This window comes from Nomascus leucogenys, chromosome 8 (assembly GCF_006542625.1).
Source record: "Nomascus leucogenys isolate Asia chromosome 8, Asia_NLE_v1, whole genome shotgun sequence".
Classification (NCBI taxonomy): Eukaryota; Metazoa; Chordata; class Mammalia; order Primates; family Hylobatidae; genus Nomascus; species Nomascus leucogenys.
The window spans coordinates 99,076,056-99,096,261 of record NC_044388.1 but is presented as its reverse complement, the minus strand read 5'-3'; the positions used below and the strand labels follow the sequence as shown (position 1 = coordinate 99,096,261).

The window sequence follows — 20,206 nt, the reverse complement described above, 5'->3', positions numbered from 1 at the left end:
CTCATTTCTTTTTTTCATGAAAAGTGTTAGATTTTCGTCAAATGCTTTTTCTGCATCTACTGAGATGATCATGTGGGTTTTGCTTTTTATTCTATAGATATGGTGTATTACATTAATAATTTTCAGATGTTAAACTAACCTTACATTCCTGGAATAACTCCCACTTGATCATGGTATGTAATCCTTTTTATATTTATATACCAGCTGAATTCACTTTGCTAGTATTTCAAGGATTTTTGTGTCCATATGCATTAAAGACATTGGTGTGCAGTTTCCCTTTGATGTCTTTGTCTGATTTTGGTATCAGGGTAATGGTGTTCTCATAGAGTAAGTTGGGAAGTATTCCCTACTTTTCTATTGCAGAGAAGAGTTTGTGCAGAATAGACATTAATTCTTATTTAAGTATGTGGTAGAATTCAGCAGTATAGCCACCTGAGTCCAGGGTTTTCTTTGGGGTACTTTTTTGATTACCAATTCAATCTCTTTGTTACAGATCTGTTCAGACTATTTTATCAGTTTTGTTAGTGTCACTCTAGAAATTTGTCCATTTCATCTAAATTACCTATTTATGGGCACACAACTCTAGTATTCCTTCATAATTCTATGTATTATCAGCAGTATTATCCCCTTTCATTTATGATTCCAGTAAACTGTCTTCTTTTTTTGTGGCTAATCTAATTAAAGCTTTGTCAATTTTGTTGGTATTTTCAAAGAATCAATTTTTGGTTCCACTGATTTTTCTCTACCGCTTTTCTATTCTGTTTCATTAATTTCTGCTCTTTTATTTTCCTTCCTTCTGATTGTTTTAGGCTTAGTGTACCTTTCTACCAGGGTCTTAAGGTGGAAGGTTAGAATATTAAGTTTAGGTCTTTCTTCTTTCTTAATATAGGCACTTAACAGCTATAAATTTCCCTAAGAACTGTTTAAGCTGTATCCCATAAGTCTTAGTATATTGCATCTGGATTTTCATTCATTTCAAGTATTTTCTAACTTCCTTTTTGATTTTTTTCTTCCACTTTTTATTTAGGAGTATGTTGTTTAATTTCCCTGTATTAGTGAATTTTCAGTTTTACTTCTGTTATTGATTTCTAGTTTTCTGCCCTTATGGTTGGATTAATACTTTGGGTGCACTTGAAAAGAATGAACATTCTGCTACTGTTGGGGTGAGTGTTCTACAGAGATCTGTTAGCTCTAGTTGGTCAACAGTGTCATTCAGGGCTTCTATCTCCTTATTGACTGGCCTAGTTGTCCCCTTCATTATTGAAAGCAGTGTATTACAATCTTCAATAATTTTTTTTTTTTTTTAATGAGACAGAGACTTGCTATGTTGCCCAGACTGGTCTCGAACTCCTGAGCTCAAGCAATCCACCCGCCTCAGCCTCCTGAATTGCTGGGATTACAGGCATGAGCCACCACACCCGGCTAACAAATATTCTTGAATTGCCCATTTTCTCTTCATTTCTGTCAGTTTTTGCTTCATGCATTTTGGTGCTTGGTTATTAGGTATGTAATTGTTAGATGTTTGTTATGGACTGATCCTCCTCATTACAAAATGTCATTATTCATATATCACTTCTAGTAAAGTTTTTTGTTTTAAAGTCTATTTTGTCTAAAGTCAGAATAGCCAATCCAGCTTTCTTATAATTGCTGTTTGCATTATATTTTTCCATCCTTTTATTTTAAATCTATTTGTATCTCTAAATCTAAAGTATATCTTGTAGACAGCATACAGTTGGATCATATATTTTTATCCAATCTAACAGTATCTCACCTTTTGATTACACTGCTTAATCTATTTACATTTAGTATTATTATTAATATAGCTGGATTCAGGAGTGCCAACTTTATCATTTTTAGTGTGTCTCTTATCTTTTTTGTGCCTCTATTATTGCTTTCTCTTGGACTTAGTAAATATTTTCTAATATAGCATTTACATTTCTTTAATGATTTTTTTCCACATATATTTTTACTTGTATCCTTGGTAGTTCCTCTAGGAACTTACAATGTACTATTTTTATTATTATTATTTTTTTAGAGAGGGTCTCACTCTGTCACTTGGGCTAGAATGCAGTGGTGTGACCATGGCTCACCAGAGCATCAACCTCCTGGGCTCAAGTAATTCTCCCACCTCAGCCTCCCAAGTTGCCTTCTGACTACAGACACACACCACAATGCCTGGCTGATTTGTGGGGGGTTTTTTGTTTGTTTGTTTGTTTTTGTAGAGACGGGGTTTCACCATGTGGCCCAAGCTGGTCTTAAACTCCTGGCCTCAAGCAAACCACCCACCTCACTCTCCCAAAGTGCTGGGATTACTCTTTTTTTGTTGTTTTGTTTTGTTTTAAATCTTTAAGCTCTGTTGGACTTGAAACAATGTACATCTTATCAGAATGAGCATCTGATTTATACTCACTCAATTCCACTGAGAAACAGAAACATTATTCACACATAGCTCTATTCCCTTCCCCCTGCCTTTTGTGGTATTGCTATAAACATTATATCTATAAATGTTAGAAGTCCAACAATACACTGTCACAATTATTACTTTATATAATTTATATATACCTTTAAAGAAGTTGAGAGAAGAACCAATGTACATTTAAAGCTTTTCTTATATTAGCCTTCTTATTTATCATTTCTGGTTTTCTTCACTTATTCTTATGAATCTGAGTTACTATATGGAGTTATTTCCTAGCCCAAACACAGATCTGTCCCTATCTTATCCCCTTTTTCCTATTATTGGCAAATATATTACATTTCCGCATCTCATAGGCCCAACAATATACTACATACATACTATATAGTACTGCAGTAAAATGCAGTAAATATACGGAGATTTATGGGATACAGCTTAAACAGTTCTTAGGGAACTTTACAGCTATTAAGTGCCTATATAGATACACATGATATATACACAACACAAAAGAGAAAAGGAGAAAATATGCATTTATAGTGTTATTACTACATAATTACTTTTACTGGTGCTCTTTTTCATGTGGATTAAAATCATCATTTGGAGTAACTTGCTTTCAGCCTGAAGAATTTCCTTTAGTGTTTCTTGTAAGGTGGGTCTGCCAACAGCAAATTCTCTGAGTTTTTACCTCTGATGCCTTTACTTCAAGGAACCTTCAGTTTTGAATAATAGCTTTGCTGACATAGAATTGTTGGTTAACAGTTTTTTTGGTTTAAGTGCTTTGAATATGTTGTCCCACTGGCTTCTTGCCTCCATTTTTTTGCTGAGAAGTTAGCTATAAATCTTACGGGCAGGTTCCCTTATAAGTTGATGAGTCAGTTATCTCTTGCTGCTCTCTCAAGATTTTTTCCTTGTCTTTGGCTTTTAGCATTTTTACCAAGATATTCCTCTTTGTGAATCTCTTTGCATCTATCCTACATGGAGTTCATTGAACTTCCTGGATGTATAAATTATTGTTTTAAAATAAATTTGGGATGTTTTTGGACATTATTAAAATTTTTTTTCTAGTCATTTCTTTCTCCTCTCCTTTTGATACTCCTATTACAAGCATGTTGGTACACTTAATAGTTTCCCATATTTTTCTGAGCCTGTTTTTTTCTACATTGTTTTTCTTCATGTTCTTTGAGTAATTTCTACTGATCTATCGTCAAGTTCATTAACTCTTTCTTTTGCCAGTTTAAACGTACTGTTGTGCCCTCAAGTGAGTTTTTCATTTCAGTTACTGTGATGTTCCATTCCAGAATTTCCATTTGCTTCTTTTTAAAATGATTTCTATCTCGTTATATCTCTATTTCATGTGAAACTATCATCACGCCTTCATTTCTTTAAACGTGATTTCCTTTAGTTTGTTGAATATATTAATAATAGCTACCTTGAAAGCTCTGTGTTAAACCCAACCAGTCACTCTCATAGGCAGTATCTGTTGCTTGCTTTTTTAACAGGATATCTGGGTCATATTTTCTTGTTTGTCTGAATGTCTTATAATTTTTGGTTAGAAACTAGATACTTGAGATAATATACAGTACCAACGCTGAGTACTGGCCTCCCCCACTGCAAGGTTTGTTATTGTTGATGCTTGTTTATTGGGTGACTGGCTAGTTGATTTTTGTAGATTCCATTGTCCAGTGTTAAGCCTCTGGTGTTGCTCCTCAGGGAGCTCAGACTTGAGATTGCTCACTGTCACCTTGGGATGAGAGTGGTTTGGGCAGGGCTCTCACTGACTCTTTGTTTCTCTGACCACATCTAGCTTGTTAAATTACACTAATTGCTGTCTGATTGTTGTAATGATTTCAACAATGCACTACAGTATAAACTGCTCCACAGTCTAAGTCAATCAAACTTGGGTATCTTTGAAGTGAAAGTTCCAGAGGTCAAGGGTTGAGATTTGTTTTGACCCTTGGTGATCTCCTCCCAGCTGTGTCTTTGCCTAGTTTCCTCAGGCAAATGAGCACATCTATAGTCAAGTCTAAATGTCCCATCAATCTACCAATCTTCCCCAGTTACCTTTCACCACAACCTCCACTATTTTTTAGAGTAACCTTAGGCTTAAACTTTTCTATACTCTGTCGTGAATGAAGCCCATTCCTTTAAGAAGGTTGCTTTAAGGCCAACTTTTCCCTGAAGGTAAAATCTCTGAGACATGGCTTTGGAGCTGGAAGTAGAGACAATGACACACTGTGTGTCACTGAGTGACACCCCAGGGTTAGTTGCTCTGCCCAAAGTAAAGCCTCTGTCCCAGGAGCAGGGGCTGGGCAGAAAAACAAGGCCCCCAACCCTTAGTCACGCTTGGCCAGAAACAGGTATGGGGAAGCAGGATGAGAAATACTGATATCTTGCTCCTGCTTTGGAAGATTGCTCAGAATGGGAGCTGGTGGGGGACAGGGATTCTTGTCTTCTTCACTGCACCAATATGGAGAGGAGTTACCATCTCTCTCAGCTGGGACAGGGTAAGGAAAGGGCAGATCTTGTTACCAATAACAGGTTCTTGCCCCCTGACCAAGTTTTAGTAAATTTTCTTGAATAAATGTTTTGTCATTTGCTGTATTTCCTTTAAAACACTTTCAGAGACCTTAAATGTTTTATTTTCGTAATTGTCACCAGTTCTGCTGGTGAGTAGAACATGCTGTCATCCTACAAGTCCCTCTTAACCAGTGAGCTTTTAAAAATATAAATTAGATCATGATCCCATTCAAAACTCTCCAAAATTTCCACTCACTTTTTTTTTTTTTTTTTTTTTTTTTTTTTTTTTTTTTTAACAAAGCCCCATACTTCCTACTAAGCTCCACAGGGTTCTACACAATCCAGCCCATGCCCACTATTGGATCTCATCCTTTACTGCTTTTTACTTTGTTCACTCTGCTCTAACCCCTGTCCTAGCAAGGGTGGTTCTCCTCATGGTCTTTGTATTTGCTGCTCTAACTGGAAAGCTCTTTTCTCAGATTTTTCTATGGCCTTCTACCTCACTTCATTTGGGCCTCACCTCAAATGTCATCTCAAGACCTTCTCCAAAAAAGCACCTGTCATTCACTCTTATTAATTTTTTTCAAGTTTTACTGTTTTTTATTTATTCCTCTATATATTTATGAGTAAGAGTAAGGGTTTTTTCTTTTTTGAGACAGGATCTCACTCTGTCACCCAGGCTGAAGTGCAGTGGTGTGATCATGGTTCACTGCAGCCTCCACCTCCTGGCCTCAATCGATCCTCCCACTTAAGCCTCCCAAGTAGTGGGGACTAAAGGTGTGCACCACCACACCTGGCTAATTTTTTAAACTTCTGTAGAAATGGGGTTTTGCCATGTTCTCCAGGCTGGTCTCCAACTCCTAGGCTCAAGTGATTCACTTGCCAAGGCCTTCCAAAATGTTAGGATTATAGGTGTGAGCCACAACACCTGGCAAGTTTTCAAATTTTTGACAAAAATTTTTTTTTTAAATTATACTTTAGGTTCTAGGGTACATGTTCACAATGTGCAGGTTTGTTACATATGCATACATGTGCCACGCTGGTATGCTGCACCCATTAACTTGTCATTTACATTAGGTATTTCTCCTAATGCTATCCCTCCCCACTCCCCCCACTCCACGACAGGCCCCTGTGTGTGATGTTCCCCATCCTGTGTTCAAGTATTCTCATTTTGACAAAAATTTTTAAAAGTCAAGGAACAATCATAATGTTGTTCACTGTTTATCCACATATCCTGTTTTGTTATTCTTCACAGCACCTAAATTTATTTGATATATTTATTTTCTTATTTGCTTAGAGTCTTATTTCCCCCATTAGAATTAAAGCTCTAGAAGGGCAAGGAGCTTTGCCTGAGTTGTTCACCACTATATCCCCAGTACTTAGAACAATAATTGGCATATAGTCATTACTTAGTAAACATTTGTTGCATGAAAAGATGTTAACAGGAGTTAAAACATTTTTAAAGCTACTTATATTTTAAATGACAACTTTAACAGATAATCTGTTTTTATCTATATCAATAAAGAGTAGAACAATAATAGGGCATTAGAAAATAAGTAATAGTGGCTGAGAAATTATAAAAAAAAAATGGCCAGGTATTTAAAGTTGTTTCAATAATCCTAAAACACATTTTCGTAAATAGTATCTTTGACCTGCCAGTGCCCTCACATTATGTAAACCAGTACCAAACAAAACAAGTACTTGTAATTCAATGGAAAAGTGAAAACAATACTAAAATGACAAATGTTTATACTATAACCACTAGTTTTGACACTTAAGGGTATTGAAAAATTTAGGAAAAGCTACTCAGCGTGAAAATCTTTAATCAAATATAAACTACTCACTAGGTGCAAATAAAATTCTTTAACATTAAAGAAAAAGAAGTATATTACTTCCATGTTCTCACTTTCCTCCCGTATCTGTTTTCTGTTAAGGCCAAGTTTTGCAATGGGCTTAGAAAAGCTAAGCAAAACAATCTTAGGTTACAGAGTTTTTACCTTGAGTCCTGTTTTCTCATCATCACTTCCATTATTTGTAGATGGTGTCTCATCTCCTTGCCTGGAAACCAAGACAAAATCTTCACTATTAAGAGTAGATACTGAGTCTGAAGAGACACTGATTTTTCCAACAGAAGCCTTGTCATCCATAACTCAAGAATGAGTCTCAACACATGAATGATTAAATATTTTTTAATGCCTGAAAAACAAAAACCATAAAGATACTCATATACAATGTCTGCCAGATATTCAATTACACTCTACTTCTTACACAACATATACGAAATTTTTTTTTAAATGCTTCAAAAATATTTTCCTAAGACTTTCACTACTTATAGCTTAGGGTTTTTTTTAATTCCAGATAATAAGGGAATTTCATGCTATTCAAGGCCAAGATATTTCAGACTTCAAAAAAATAAATAAAACATATTCCCTTCAGGATAACCCTAACTACTTACAGTGATTTCTTTGGGCTAAGTTGCAATTCAAGTCTTAGCCTCCAAAAATATGTAAGTACTAGCCTTCTGTTTTCTACCCTCTAATTTTTTTTTTTATTTTTTGAGACGGAGTCTCACTCTGTCGCCCAGGCTGGAGTGCAGCGGCGCGATCTCCACTCACTGCAAGCTCTGCCTCCTGGGTTCACGCCATTCTCCTGCCTTAGCCTCCGGAGTAGCTGGGACAACAGGTGCCCGCCACCATGCCCGGCTAATTTTTTGTATTTTTCGTAGACACGGGGTTTCGCCGTGTTAGCCAGGATGGTCTCGATCTCCTGACCTCATGATCTGCCCGCCTCGGCCTACCCTCTAATTTTTAAAGTTGTACATGTAAATGAAATGGAAAGCACTTAATTATTGTGAGGGCACAATAAGGTTTTCCTAGCATTATTGATACTTAAATTTAAAATATTAACATGGTTTTGACAGGCCAAATTTCACATTAACACCCAGCAGGAAAAATTCAAGGCAGTTAAACTTTAGCATAAATTCTAGAGCTTGGAAATACCTTACAAAGTAGGAAATGAGAAGTTCATTAAAAACTGCATCTTCCCACACCACAGTTTCTTAGAACGCAGCTCAATATGAACATTACCCAAATAAGGGTTTCATACCAAAAATTCCCAGCAAAAAGTATAAATATGTGTCACTTATGAAAATTCATTCAATTATTTATTGAGTCTTGGAATGAAACTTAAACTCACCATCATTTTAAAACCTAGTTCTGCAAACTTTGTGGCAATGTTTCATTTGGTTGTCAAAACATCAACAAAACAATAAAACGTTATACTCATTAACTAACAAAAGTAACTATGGCTTCATGTTCATCTAGTACCTCAAAGATGTTAAGGTTCTAAAAATCTGTTTAATTTCTCTGACTGAGAAGTCCTGATTTATGCTTTGGATTTTTAATCATTGACTATATATTTATGGAGCATACACCATGTGTCAAACAAAATTTTCCCCTAAAAGGCCCACATATAAACATCTGGCAGGAGAAACTACACAATCCCTGAGTATTATAGTTGGAAGAAAACTTAGAAATCTAAAACCAAGTTGATGGCAGAGTAAAAAGTAGGAAAAAAAAAAAACTTACAAATCAATACTGTTAGATAAAGAAATGGCAACCCCGAAAGAAGGAAGGTCATTTAACCAGTTAATGGCACATAACCTAAGGCTAGAACCCTGGACTCTCTGCTGCCTTTTATTTAAACTAATTCCCCTGCTTAACAGCTATTACACATCTGCATTTCATAAGACCAAATCTAAATACGTAGTATGGCATTCAAAAACATTTCAAATTGTACTTTTGAAAAATTCAAAGAAAAATGTTTCACTTAATCCATTCAATGAATACTTATTGAGTGGTTAATGTATGAAGAGTAAGCTATGATAAACAAAAGAAAATAGATTCTTGCCCCAAAGTTTATAATTTAGTAGCGAACAGAGACAAATCGTACCTAATAAGTACTGATTTAGGGTAAAGAAAATTATGGGAACATGTTGGGAGAAGGACTAACTTAGACCTTTGCTGAGGAAATATACTTTATTCCTTTAGATATTTGCCCTCACAGGATTCTCTTCCTGAAGTGGTTTCCTCACTTTTGTACTTGATCAACTCCAACTCCTCACTCATGATGTAAAAATCTCCCTCTCTTAGTAGTCTTCTCAGTCCACTTGCCCGTTCTCACCCCAGAATCCAAAGAACTGTTTCCCTTATATCTGTTCCTACAGCATTTTACATTTGATTTTTCTACAATATCTATTATGTTGTTTCATAATTTAATGGTGAGTGCCTTTTAATTTGTCACATCTCTATTTCACAAATGAGGAAATTAAGTCTTAGAGAGATGGTGTAACTTGTTCAATGTAATGTGGTTAGAGTCAAAGTCAAAAATTAAACCCAGTTATCTGACTCCAAAGGCTATACTCTTTCCGTTCGATTATGAAGCCTTTCTAATGCCACAAATTTGGGCCTTGTCCCAAAACACTCAGTACTGGGTAAAGGAGTCTTTAACTTTTTTTTTAGAATTTGTACTTTAAGAGAAGTTTCCATGCTCAATCAATTAAGTCTTTTATCCATCTTTTATAATGTGATTAACAGTTGGATGGCAGAGGGCCTGGGAAAGTGGTCTAAAGCTCTGGTCTCAGAGACACTAACAACTTTGTATACTACTACTCTGGACTCAAAAACAATGTACTTTGGTAATTACACTAAGGAACTGAGATTTGGCAAGCTCAAAGTTCCACCTACTTTCTTTGAGAAGGTGATAGGAAAATACACTTTATAAAATACTTTATTATTTGTTTTGGCAACTGAAAGTAACTGAATCACTCAGCAGGAATGAGGTTTATCAAAACACTAAGTAGTACAGGAAAAATTATACAATAAGATTCCTTTTCTCTGGCCTCCATGGACAGAAGTGAAGAGGGAGTAGTCCATCAGCTCCACAAACATAGATAAAACCACCCATTCCCTGGCCTCCACAATGAAGAGGTACCCCAGAACTTGCTGCACTTCTGGCAAATTCTAGAGATTCACAACCTCTGTCTCAAGACCATAAGGGATTTCTTTTTAATCCCTACTTACATCAGTTACCATAAGAAGTCCCTTACTCTAATTCTTCATCCTTCAGACTTTAATTCTAATTCCCATTGACAATAAAGTACCAAAATTCCTCCCTCCAACACCCTGCACTGCCACCCCGCTTCTCCACAGCACCTATAACCATTTGACATATATTTTGGTAATTTAAGTATAATGTAAACTAGAACCTAAGGTTCATGAGGGCAGGCATTTTTATGTCTGATTAAGTGCTGAACCTCTATCACCTGTAATAATGCCTGGCACACAGCAGGTGCTCAACTATTTGTTAAAGAAGTAGGATAAATTGCAAATAAAGATGGAAAAGAGCAAGAGCCACCCAAGGAAAAAGTAAGGCCACCTTTTATAAATTGACAAAAAGAACAGAGGTCATATTTGTGATGCTGAAGCACACAATTAGGAATTAAGAAAAACCTAAGTTAAAATACTGGTTCCGGGCGGGCGCAGTGGCTCACGCCTATAATCCCAGCACTTCGGGAGGCCGAGGTGGGAGGATCACGAGGTCAAGAGATCGAGACCATCCTGGCCAACACAGTGAAACCAAGTCTCTACTAACAATATAAAAATTAGCTGGGCATGGTGGCGCATGCCTGTAGTCCCAGGTACTTGGGAGGCTGACGCAAGAGAATTGCTTGAACCGGGGAGGCGGAGCTTGCAGTGAGCCGAGATCGTGCCATTGCATTCCAGCCTGGCAACAGAGCAAGACTCTGTCTCAAAAAAAAAAAAAAAGATACTGGTTCTACCACTAATAGTAAGAGCTTGTCACACTGAGCCTCAGTTTCCATTGAGGTAATGTTATACTATCGATCTCACAGAGCTACTATATAAATTACTAAGGACTATACATAAAACATTTAACAATACACAAAGAATATTATAAGCACCCAATAGTTATAGCTTTTCAGAAACTAACTTCAAATTCAAAAAAATTTAAGTTATTAACTGATTTAAGTAATCCAAATTAAAATACTTACACTATCTCTACCTCTTGGCTTATGTCTACAGTGCCTGTATGAGTTAATTTGGTTGTTAGTTAGGAAACACATTACTGAGGAAAAAATAAATAAATTAATTTCCTAATTTCACATTCTAAGTTGTTAATACCTAAATAAAAGCAAAATAGTACTTTGAATAAAAATCCTTTATGTATCACAGAAAGGAATAAAATGTACACATTTTTATCTCATTTTATCATACTAACAATTCTGTAAAATAGATAAAGGATTATTATCCCATTTGAAATAAGATACATATGAATAGCCTGGCATTTGGTAGGTAAGCACTCACAGTTTGTCTCCTCTTTTTACAGAAGTAATGAGCCTAGATCCTTGTAACAAGTCCAGTTACCAACAGGGCAGGTTGGTGGATGCAAGTTCAAGGATGCTTTTACTTTTGAGACAGGGTCTTGCTCTGTTGCCCAGGCTGGAATGTGGTAGTGTGATCCTAGCTCACTGCAGCCTTGAACTCTCGGGCTCAGGTGATCCTCCTACCTCTTCCTCCTGAGTAGCTAGGACCACAAGGGTGTGCCACCACGCCCGGCTCGTTTTTTTAAAAAATTTCTCAGCCAGGCGCAGTGGCTCACACCTGTAATCCCAGTACTTTGGGAGGCCGAGGCAGGTGGATCACGAGATCAGGAGATCAAGACCATCCTGGCTAACACAGTGAAACCCCGTCTCTACTTAAAATACAAAAAAAAAAAAAAAATTAGCCAGGCATGGGGGCGGGCGCCTGTGGTCCCAGGAGGCTACTCGGGAGGCTGAGGCAGAAGAATGGCGTGAATCCGGGAGGCGAAGCTTGCAGTGAGCCAGGATCACACCACTGCACTCCAGCCTGGGTGACAGAGACCCTGTCTCAAAAAATAAAAATAAAAAAATAAAAAATTTAAAAAAAAAATTCTCAGCCACCCAAAGTGCTGGGATTACAGGCATAAGCTGCTGTACCCAGCCTTACCTCTCTTTTAAAAAAGTCAAGTCACTTGAGGTGACAGACAATTACGTTCACTTATACAGCCTCTTCCATCACACCTAAAAGTTCAATTATGCTTTATTTTCATTATATCTACTCTTTCACTACTTTTATTCTTACAGAGATATTAAAGATCACTACAGATTTTTATTGCAAATTAGTCCTGTATACCAAAACTCTATGAACTTTTTGCCTAAAGTCACTGCTCTGTGCTGTAAGTGCTAATTTTATGCTCAATTATGTACCCCAGCATAAAATGCATCTCCATATTGCTAAATAAAGATTCACATTTAGCCAGGAGCAGTGGCTCATGTCTGTTATCCCAAAAACTTGGGAGGCTGAGGTGGGAGGGTCACTTGAGGCCAAGATTTCAAGACCAGCCTGGGCAATACAGTTAGATACCATCTTTAAAATAAGATATTTAAAAATTAGTCAAGTGTGGTGGTGTATGCCTGTAGTGCCAACTACTTGGGAGGCTAAGCCAGAGGACTGCTTGAGCCCAGGGGTTCTAGGCTGCAGTGAACTATGACGGAGGCACGGTGCTCCAGCCTAAGTGACAGGGTGAGACCCTGTCTCAAAAAAAAAAAAAAAATTCACATTCATTCTCAATCTCTTCTTAAGCACTGTAGTTAACAGAGTGAAATGGAAAGAACTGGCCATGATAAAACCTCTTTTAAGAGTCCTTCAAAGGCAGTCGGTTCTTGAACAGTGTTTACTTTTTTAAAAACTTCCAACTTTTTTTTTTTTGAGACAGAGTACTATCAGATATTTGTATTGTTTCTAGTTAACTAACATCTGAGAAGTAACAAACAGTGACATGCAGTGGCATGGATTTGCTAATGTGCAATTAGCAGAGGCAAAACCACCTCCCAGTAAGTGACCTACCTAGCTTAATAAGAGGTGTGGGTAATACTAATAATTGAACCTGACATGCTTGAGACAAAATGTGCTAGTGCCTCGTCCAAAGCTTGGTTAACCTTATTTCTTTGGTTTTCTTGAGATTTTCTTCTTGAAAGAGTATTATTAATGGCTCCACCTCTACCACTTTAATGGAACTCCCCACTGTTCTAAACAGTCCCTCTCAAAAATACCACCCCGTTACTTCTCACTTTCACTGAACCTCTTAAAAACCATCAATACTACAAAATTTCACAACCCAAAGCATTATTTCTTACTTCCACCTGCTGAAGTAAATGAAAATGCTGGCCATTTTCTTATTCTGAAACTCTTATCCTTTTGCATCCATTTCCTACCTCTATCTTTCCTTAGTTCTCATTTAGGTTCCTTTTCTTCTATTTTTAAAATCACATCATCGTCCTTCTTTTCATTGGCTATCTCATTAGCTAACATGGTTACAGCTTTCTATTGTATGCTGATAACACTCTAGCACTATCTTTTCTCTTGAATTCCACATGGGTATTTGTGTTATATTTTCTTTTTCTTCTATTCAGTATCAAAGAGTGTGATATGTGCCAGACACCAGGTATAGTGTTATGGTGAGGAATAAAAGATACTCCTTACCTTTGACAGGCTTACAGTGGTAGACTAGTAAACAGGTAATTATAATATAGTGCTTGTTATAATAGAGATGTGTAAAGGGTGTTATGAGAATACACAGCAGGGCTCTACTATATGTGTCCTATGGTCATCTCGAAACCAATTCCTTGCATCCAAAACTAAACCATTTAATCCCCACGCGTCAGCAGATTCTTCTTCCTAGATTCTCTATCCTGGTTAACAGCCACAGATTCAAAACAACATCAAAAAAAAAGAAAAAGAAAAAGGAAAAAAAGCACAAGAAACCAAACCAAACCAAATCTTGACTCCTCCTTTTCTTACCCTCCCTTGGAATAATGGATTTTAGTTCTAAAACATATCCGAAATCTATTCCTTCTTCACTATCCCTCATGTCATTGACTTGTATCTTATTCTCTTTCAACCTGGCTATAACAAGTCTTTCATTCTAGACTCTTCCTACTCATTGATTATTTAGCCCCCAAAGTTAATTTCTAAAACTTAGATCTGGTCATATATCCCATCCCTCCCTTTTCCTCAAAACTATTTATTGCTCCTGACTGAAAATACAATAAAATCCAAAATCCTTATATTATTTAGTTCTTCAAAATCTGGAACCAATTTCCATTCTAGTCTTATCTTCTTCTGTCACACCATACTATAAACACAAATATGTCATGCATTTTAATGCTTTCAAGCTTTTCATATGCTGCTTGCTCAGCTGGGAATGTGTTTTTGTTTCCCCAATCAGCCTTTCTCCACCAACAACAACCTAGTGATACAATCAAGTATTCAACCTCCCCCTTTCCCTTCTGCAGTGTTCATTATTTTCTTCTAGGGCTCCTCAGGCTTTTTGTTTTTTAGTTCTATCACAGAATTATAGCATTTACCACACAGTAAAATAATATCAACGCTTTTTTTCTTTTTCCTTTTTTTTTTTTTTTGAGACAGAGTCGTGCCTTGTCACCCAGGCTGGATCCAGTGGTATGATCTTGGCTCACTGCAACCTCTGCCTCCAGAGTTCAAGAGATTCTCCTGCCTCAGCCTCCTGAATAGCTGGGATTACAGGCATGCACCACCACGCCCAGCTAATTTTTGTTTTTGTTTTGTTATTGTTGTTGTTTTTGAGATGGAGTTTCGCTCTTGTTGCCCAGGTTGGAGTGCAATGGCATGATCTCAGCTCACTGTAACCTCCGCCTCCCGGGTTCAAGCTATTTTCTTGCCTCAGGCTCCCAAGTAGCCGGGATTACAGGTGCCCGCCACCACGCCTGGCTAATTTTTATATTTTTAGCACAGACGGGGTTTTGCCATGTTGGCCAGGCTGGTCTCGAACTCCTGACCTCAGGTAATCCACCTGCCTCGGCCTCCCAAAGTGCTGGGATTACAGGTGTGAGCCACCGCAGCCTGCAGTAATTTTGGTATTTTTAGTAGAGACGAGGTTTCACCATGTTGACCAAGCTGATCTCAAACTCCTGACCTCAAATGATCCACCTGCCTCAGCCTCCCCAAGTGCTGGGATTACAGGTGTGAGCCACTGCACCTAGCCCAACGCTTCTTTTCTACTCCACTATATTGATCAATCCATTCATTCCAGAAGCAATTACTGAGTATAAACCACCATGTCAAATGCTGGGAGCATAGTGGGCACAAATAGTCCCCCGAACTACTTGTAGACAGGCGTCTTATGTTTTACTCATATTAATTTCATATCCTTACTGACGGGCAGTGTTCAATAAATTTGGTTGGTTGAATATACTTCATGGCTGTTTAACTAGTAGGGTCTAAGTAATACAAGGAAAACAAACAACAAATATGCTACTTTACATGCATGCATTGGGGATGTGGACATGGATGAAGACTAAAATGAACAGACTTAAAAAAAAACTAACCTTGAGTGTACCTGACTGACTCTTTATCAAATCCCCAACCGTCATGACCAAAAAACAGTTAACACAATCACAAAAAATATACCTTGGGTTCCCTTTGGACCAAACACTAACCACTTCCCTCCCAATCCCCATTATTTTTCTTGCTCAACCAGTGAAGAAATGGGTACAGCTTTAGGGAATCTTAAGCAAGATGACTAAATCATCTTGCTAAATCAAAAGAGAAAACAATACTTATTACTTCTTGAGTGTCAATTATATGCCCAACATGGTGCAAACAAGTTTTACATGCATTATTACTAATCTTCACACCTTGCCAGATGGGTATTAACTTCATATGACAGACAAACTAAGGCTTGGGCAGGCTGAGTAACTCGCTTAAGTTCACAGAGAAAATTGTGGAACTTGATCCAAATCCAAGTATCTAGGTGTCTCTGTCCTTTTCTGGATTGCATCTCTCTCCCTCTTGATGTCCCTATCTCCATCCTCTCCCCATTCCAATCCATCCTCTATGCTGCTCCCAGTTGTACCCTTCTAAGACACCAATCTGGTGAGTTTACTCTCTGTTTAGAAAAAGAACAAGACAGGATGCAGCAAAAGAATCAAGTCTGAAAGATGCTGCAGCAGGATAATTCCTGTGGGTTTGTAGCTCTTTAAAATTAAACAAGCAGGGTAAAAAGAAGCTATAAAAAATCACATTGCATTAGTCTCAGTTTGTGTGTGTGTATGTGTGTGTGTGTGTGTGTGTGTGTGTGTGTGTGTTTTCCTGGCTCTGAACTTTGTTTCGCTGCACTGGTTTTCAAATGAATTTCACACAGCCTATCCCTGGAAAGGGTGGGACAAATCAAACAAAACTCAATGGAACACCATCCCTTCTTTACAAAAATAAATTCCTTTCCACCACTACTAACCGCTAAACAATAGATGTCTTTGTTTTCATTCTGACTCTGAATTTTGAGGCTATTTCTTTGAATTATTTTAGTGAGCTAAGAGAATCGTAATAATTTAAGCTTTCTGATTAATTTCAGTTTAGGTTAAAAAACCAAAACCAAAAGAATCAAAACAATCATCTTGGGCCTACTTGCACTTAAAGGCAAGAAAAACTAGCTTATCTAAAACTCACGCTTAGGCAAATTTAAGCCTACCATAACTGTGACAATTTACTTCTTTAAACTATTAAATCACTTTTAGTTCAATTCTACATTAACTAGAAAAGATATCGGAATTAAATACAGGAAATTGTAAAACAAAATAAAACTTTGAAAAATCTTTTTTATAAGTTGTAATCGTTTTGCATTGTGGTTAATAACACAAACGTTACCATCTTAGCTACGGAAGTGTACAATTCTGTGTCATTAAATACATTTACATTGTCATGCAACCATCACCATCATCTATCCTTGGAACATTTCCTTTCTTAACTCTGTGCCCATTAACACTAACTCCCTATTCTCTTCCTCCTCCAAAAACCACTATTCTACTTTCCGTCTCTAAGAAATTGACTACTCTAGGTGCATCATATAAGCAGTGGAATTACATAATATTTATCATTTTATAACTGGTTTATTTCATTCAGTATAATGTCTTCAAGGTTTATTCATATTGTAGCATGTGTCAGAATTTCCCTAAGGCTGAATAATATTTCAATGTATGTATACCACATTTACCCTTCAATAAAATTAAGTTTCAAAATAATTATAACTATATAGGATCTTTAAAGGGGGGAATATCAGGTGTTTTCCATTACAGTTCCATGAGGTACACATAAGTAGCTCCATATTTAAAAATGGAGTTTCTGAGGATAAGCTACTTAATCACTTTCTCAGAGACTTGGGATATCCATGTCTTTCTCACCCCAAAGTTCATACTCTCCCCACTATATCTTGATACTTCACACTTCTAATGAAAGGTACAAGAGGTAACAAGTAGGGATGAAATGTGCATAAAACTATTCATTTAACTCTGTCAATTGTGAGAGTGATAATACCGACACCTGAAAAAAATCTTGCCAATGGTTTTCTCATGTTCCCGTGGATATTTCAGGAAACATACTTTAATTTTTTCCAGAACTCTACATATGCTGGCTTAATACCATTTCAACACAATATCTGTGAAACTAAATATTTAAATTGTTATTTGGATTCCATGTCCACAATAGAAACTATCCCTGGGAACACAGGGAAAGTTAGCTTAATGTTAATGTACTACTCATTCACGAGATCAGATTATATTCCTGACCTTGCTAGTACAGATTTTAAAAACTGTTCAGATTTCTACAGTATAATTTACCTTAACATCTAATAAATGTAAAAATAAGAGTATTTTTAAGCAATGCAGGGTTAGCCAAAGACTTTTCCTCTTTTTAGGAAATTAATCAATATAGTTCCTTCTCATCTACAATAAAGAAAATGAATCTATTCCACTTAGAATATGCGTCTGTTTACATTCAGATCTAAAATGTATCATTCACTTCTCTTCAATATACATGAATTTAAAAGTAAGCAGGCAAATCATTCAACAGATGATCAAAGTCTAAGATAAATGCAGTAATATAATTTGTCTTGTCTATGACCTGTTTGGTTTTCAGGGGAATGCATGTAGGCAAACCATGAATGTTTGGCAGAAGATACGTGTTTTCTGTACCTTCCAGCATGCTCTCTTATTATCCTTCATGATAGTTAAAATATATTCCCAAAGCTGGTCCAAAGGCAGTAAATTATCTCCATTGTTCAGTCAGTTACAGAACTCCTGTTCTACTCTTTTCCCCCTTCTCACTACTGCACTTTACTAGTCTTAAAAAATAAAATATATTCCCAAAGAAGGATTCTGCATATCATTTCCTTAACTGATGAAAGATCATCCTAAGAAAATGGAAAACAAAATTATAAACCATAGGTTGTTGGTTAGTTACCAAAATGTATAAATAAGGGGAAAAAGGGAGAAAGTTTTAAAACAGTCAAATTGCTGTTAAAGTTTGACTTAGTTGCATTATGTTAAAGTTACCACAGAAACTCATTTGCTAATGTACCTTCAGAAATGTCAGATTTAGGTACAGAGAAAAATTTATTTCCACAAAGACTTACAGAACCCAAGGAGTAGTAGTTTATAACACAAATGCTGATGCAACCTTAACAGGAAAGACATAACAACTATGCATTAATTCTTGGAGAGGTACACAATTAAGAAGATATATTTCTCATACTTTACAACCAAGATAATACATACTATTTAATATCGGGCAGGACTTGAAAGTAGGTTTAGGGCTTTATTTTACTGTATAGTGATCAGAAAAAGGGATTTAGGGGGAAAAGTCTGATAGAAAACAATTTTCAAAAAATTCTCACTGAGTACCTCAGAATATTATGGTTGATTTGGAAAGAGGAGGGAAACTTCCAGGCCACATTCTATAAACTAATGTGTTCAAGACTTGCAAACTTCCATATTTGGTCAGTCTTTGCACATGAAGAGAAACAAGGCTGTTAGGGTCAAAGTGAATGGTTACAATGTAAGCTTAAATGTCTATCCAATATTGTTACAAGGTTTCTAAAGAATAATGAGCTCAGGATCAACACAAAACTGAGAGGGGGGAGGGTGGTAGGGACGACTGGGTAACCGGTTTATGCTTAAAAAAAAAAAAAAAAAAAAAAAGCAACAGCTTTGATGTTCATATGGTGTTTTTTCAGGCATGCCCCGGGGCATCAAGTCCTGAGCCTTGAATTCTTTTTCACTGGGATCTAACTATGTAAACTCAGTAAAACAAGGCAACTACATACAAAGCACCAAAATATCATGCCAAATTCTGCTTTACGTACCTTAGTTAAATTAGCACTTCTTAAATATTTGAGTTCTGTCTCCAAGAAAGATTATTTAACAAACTATAGGAACGATCCCTAAAGTATAGTTTTGCTAAGAAAGATTATTCAGGCCGGGTGCGGTGGCTCTCTCCTGTAATCCCAGCATTTTGGGATGCCGAGGCAGATGGATTACCTGAGGTCAGGAGTTCGAGACCAGCCTGGCCAACACAGTGAAAACCCGTCTCTACTAAAAATTAAAAAAAAATCATCTGGGTGTGGTGGCGCGTGCCTGTAGTCCCAGCTACTCGGGAAGCTGAGGCAGGAGAATCTCTTAAACCTGGAAAGCGGAGGTTGCAGTGAGCCGAGATCGTGCCACTGCACTCCAGCCTGGGAGGATGCAGTGAGCTGAGATCGCACCACCACACTCCAGCCTGGGCGACAGAGTGAGACTCCGTTTCAAAAAAAAAAAAAAGGAAAGAAAGAAACAAAAGATTATTTAAGAGTGTTGTCACGTTGGGAGGCCAGGATGGGAGGATTGCTTGAAGCCAGGTGTTTGATTAACAGCCTGGGCCACATGGTGAAACCCAGTCTCTACAAACAATAGCAAAATTCACTGGGTGTGGTGGCGTGTGCCTGCAGTCCTAGCTACCTGGGAAGCTGAAGCAGGAGGATCACTGGTGCCCAGAAGTTCAAGGTTGAGGTTAGCTACGACAGCACTACTGCACTCCAGCCTGGGAAAGAGAACAAGACCCTATCTCTTAAAAAAAAAAAAATGTGTTGTATTCATTTATTCCACATGCTTGAGAAGTCTAATGATATTTGATTATACTGAAATTACAAAGACAACATTATGGGTAGCCTATGTCAGAACCTTAGCAAACCAGTGTTTTTACAAAGATACTCACCTGTAGCACCAATTTAAACTGTTTTCTGAAACCTGTATTCAAAGATTCCTTGTTAAAACTACTGGGAAATAAAGAGACCTCCAAAGGATGCTTTCCTTTCGCTGGAAATACACTG

At 37.2% G+C, this 20,206-nt stretch overlaps 1 protein-coding gene across 4 annotated transcripts in view; it reads right to left on the bottom strand.

The window, feature by feature from the left end:
- Window positions 1–20,206, bottom strand: part of RABGAP1 (RAB GTPase activating protein 1) — a 176,147-nt gene that overhangs the window by 143,588 nt on the left and 12,353 nt on the right. For 2 of the 4 annotated variants that reach the window (XM_030817779.1, XM_030817778.1), the window contains one exon: window positions 6,928–7,126. In XM_030817779.1, the coding sequence (XP_030673639.1) occupies window positions 6,928–7,077 (150 nt within the window). In that variant the 5' untranslated portion in view covers window positions 7,078–7,126. Of the gene's footprint in view, window positions 1–6,927; window positions 7,131–20,206 lie in introns of those variants that run through there. The other 2 variants (XM_030817781.1, XM_030817780.1) reach the window with 2 other exon arrangements.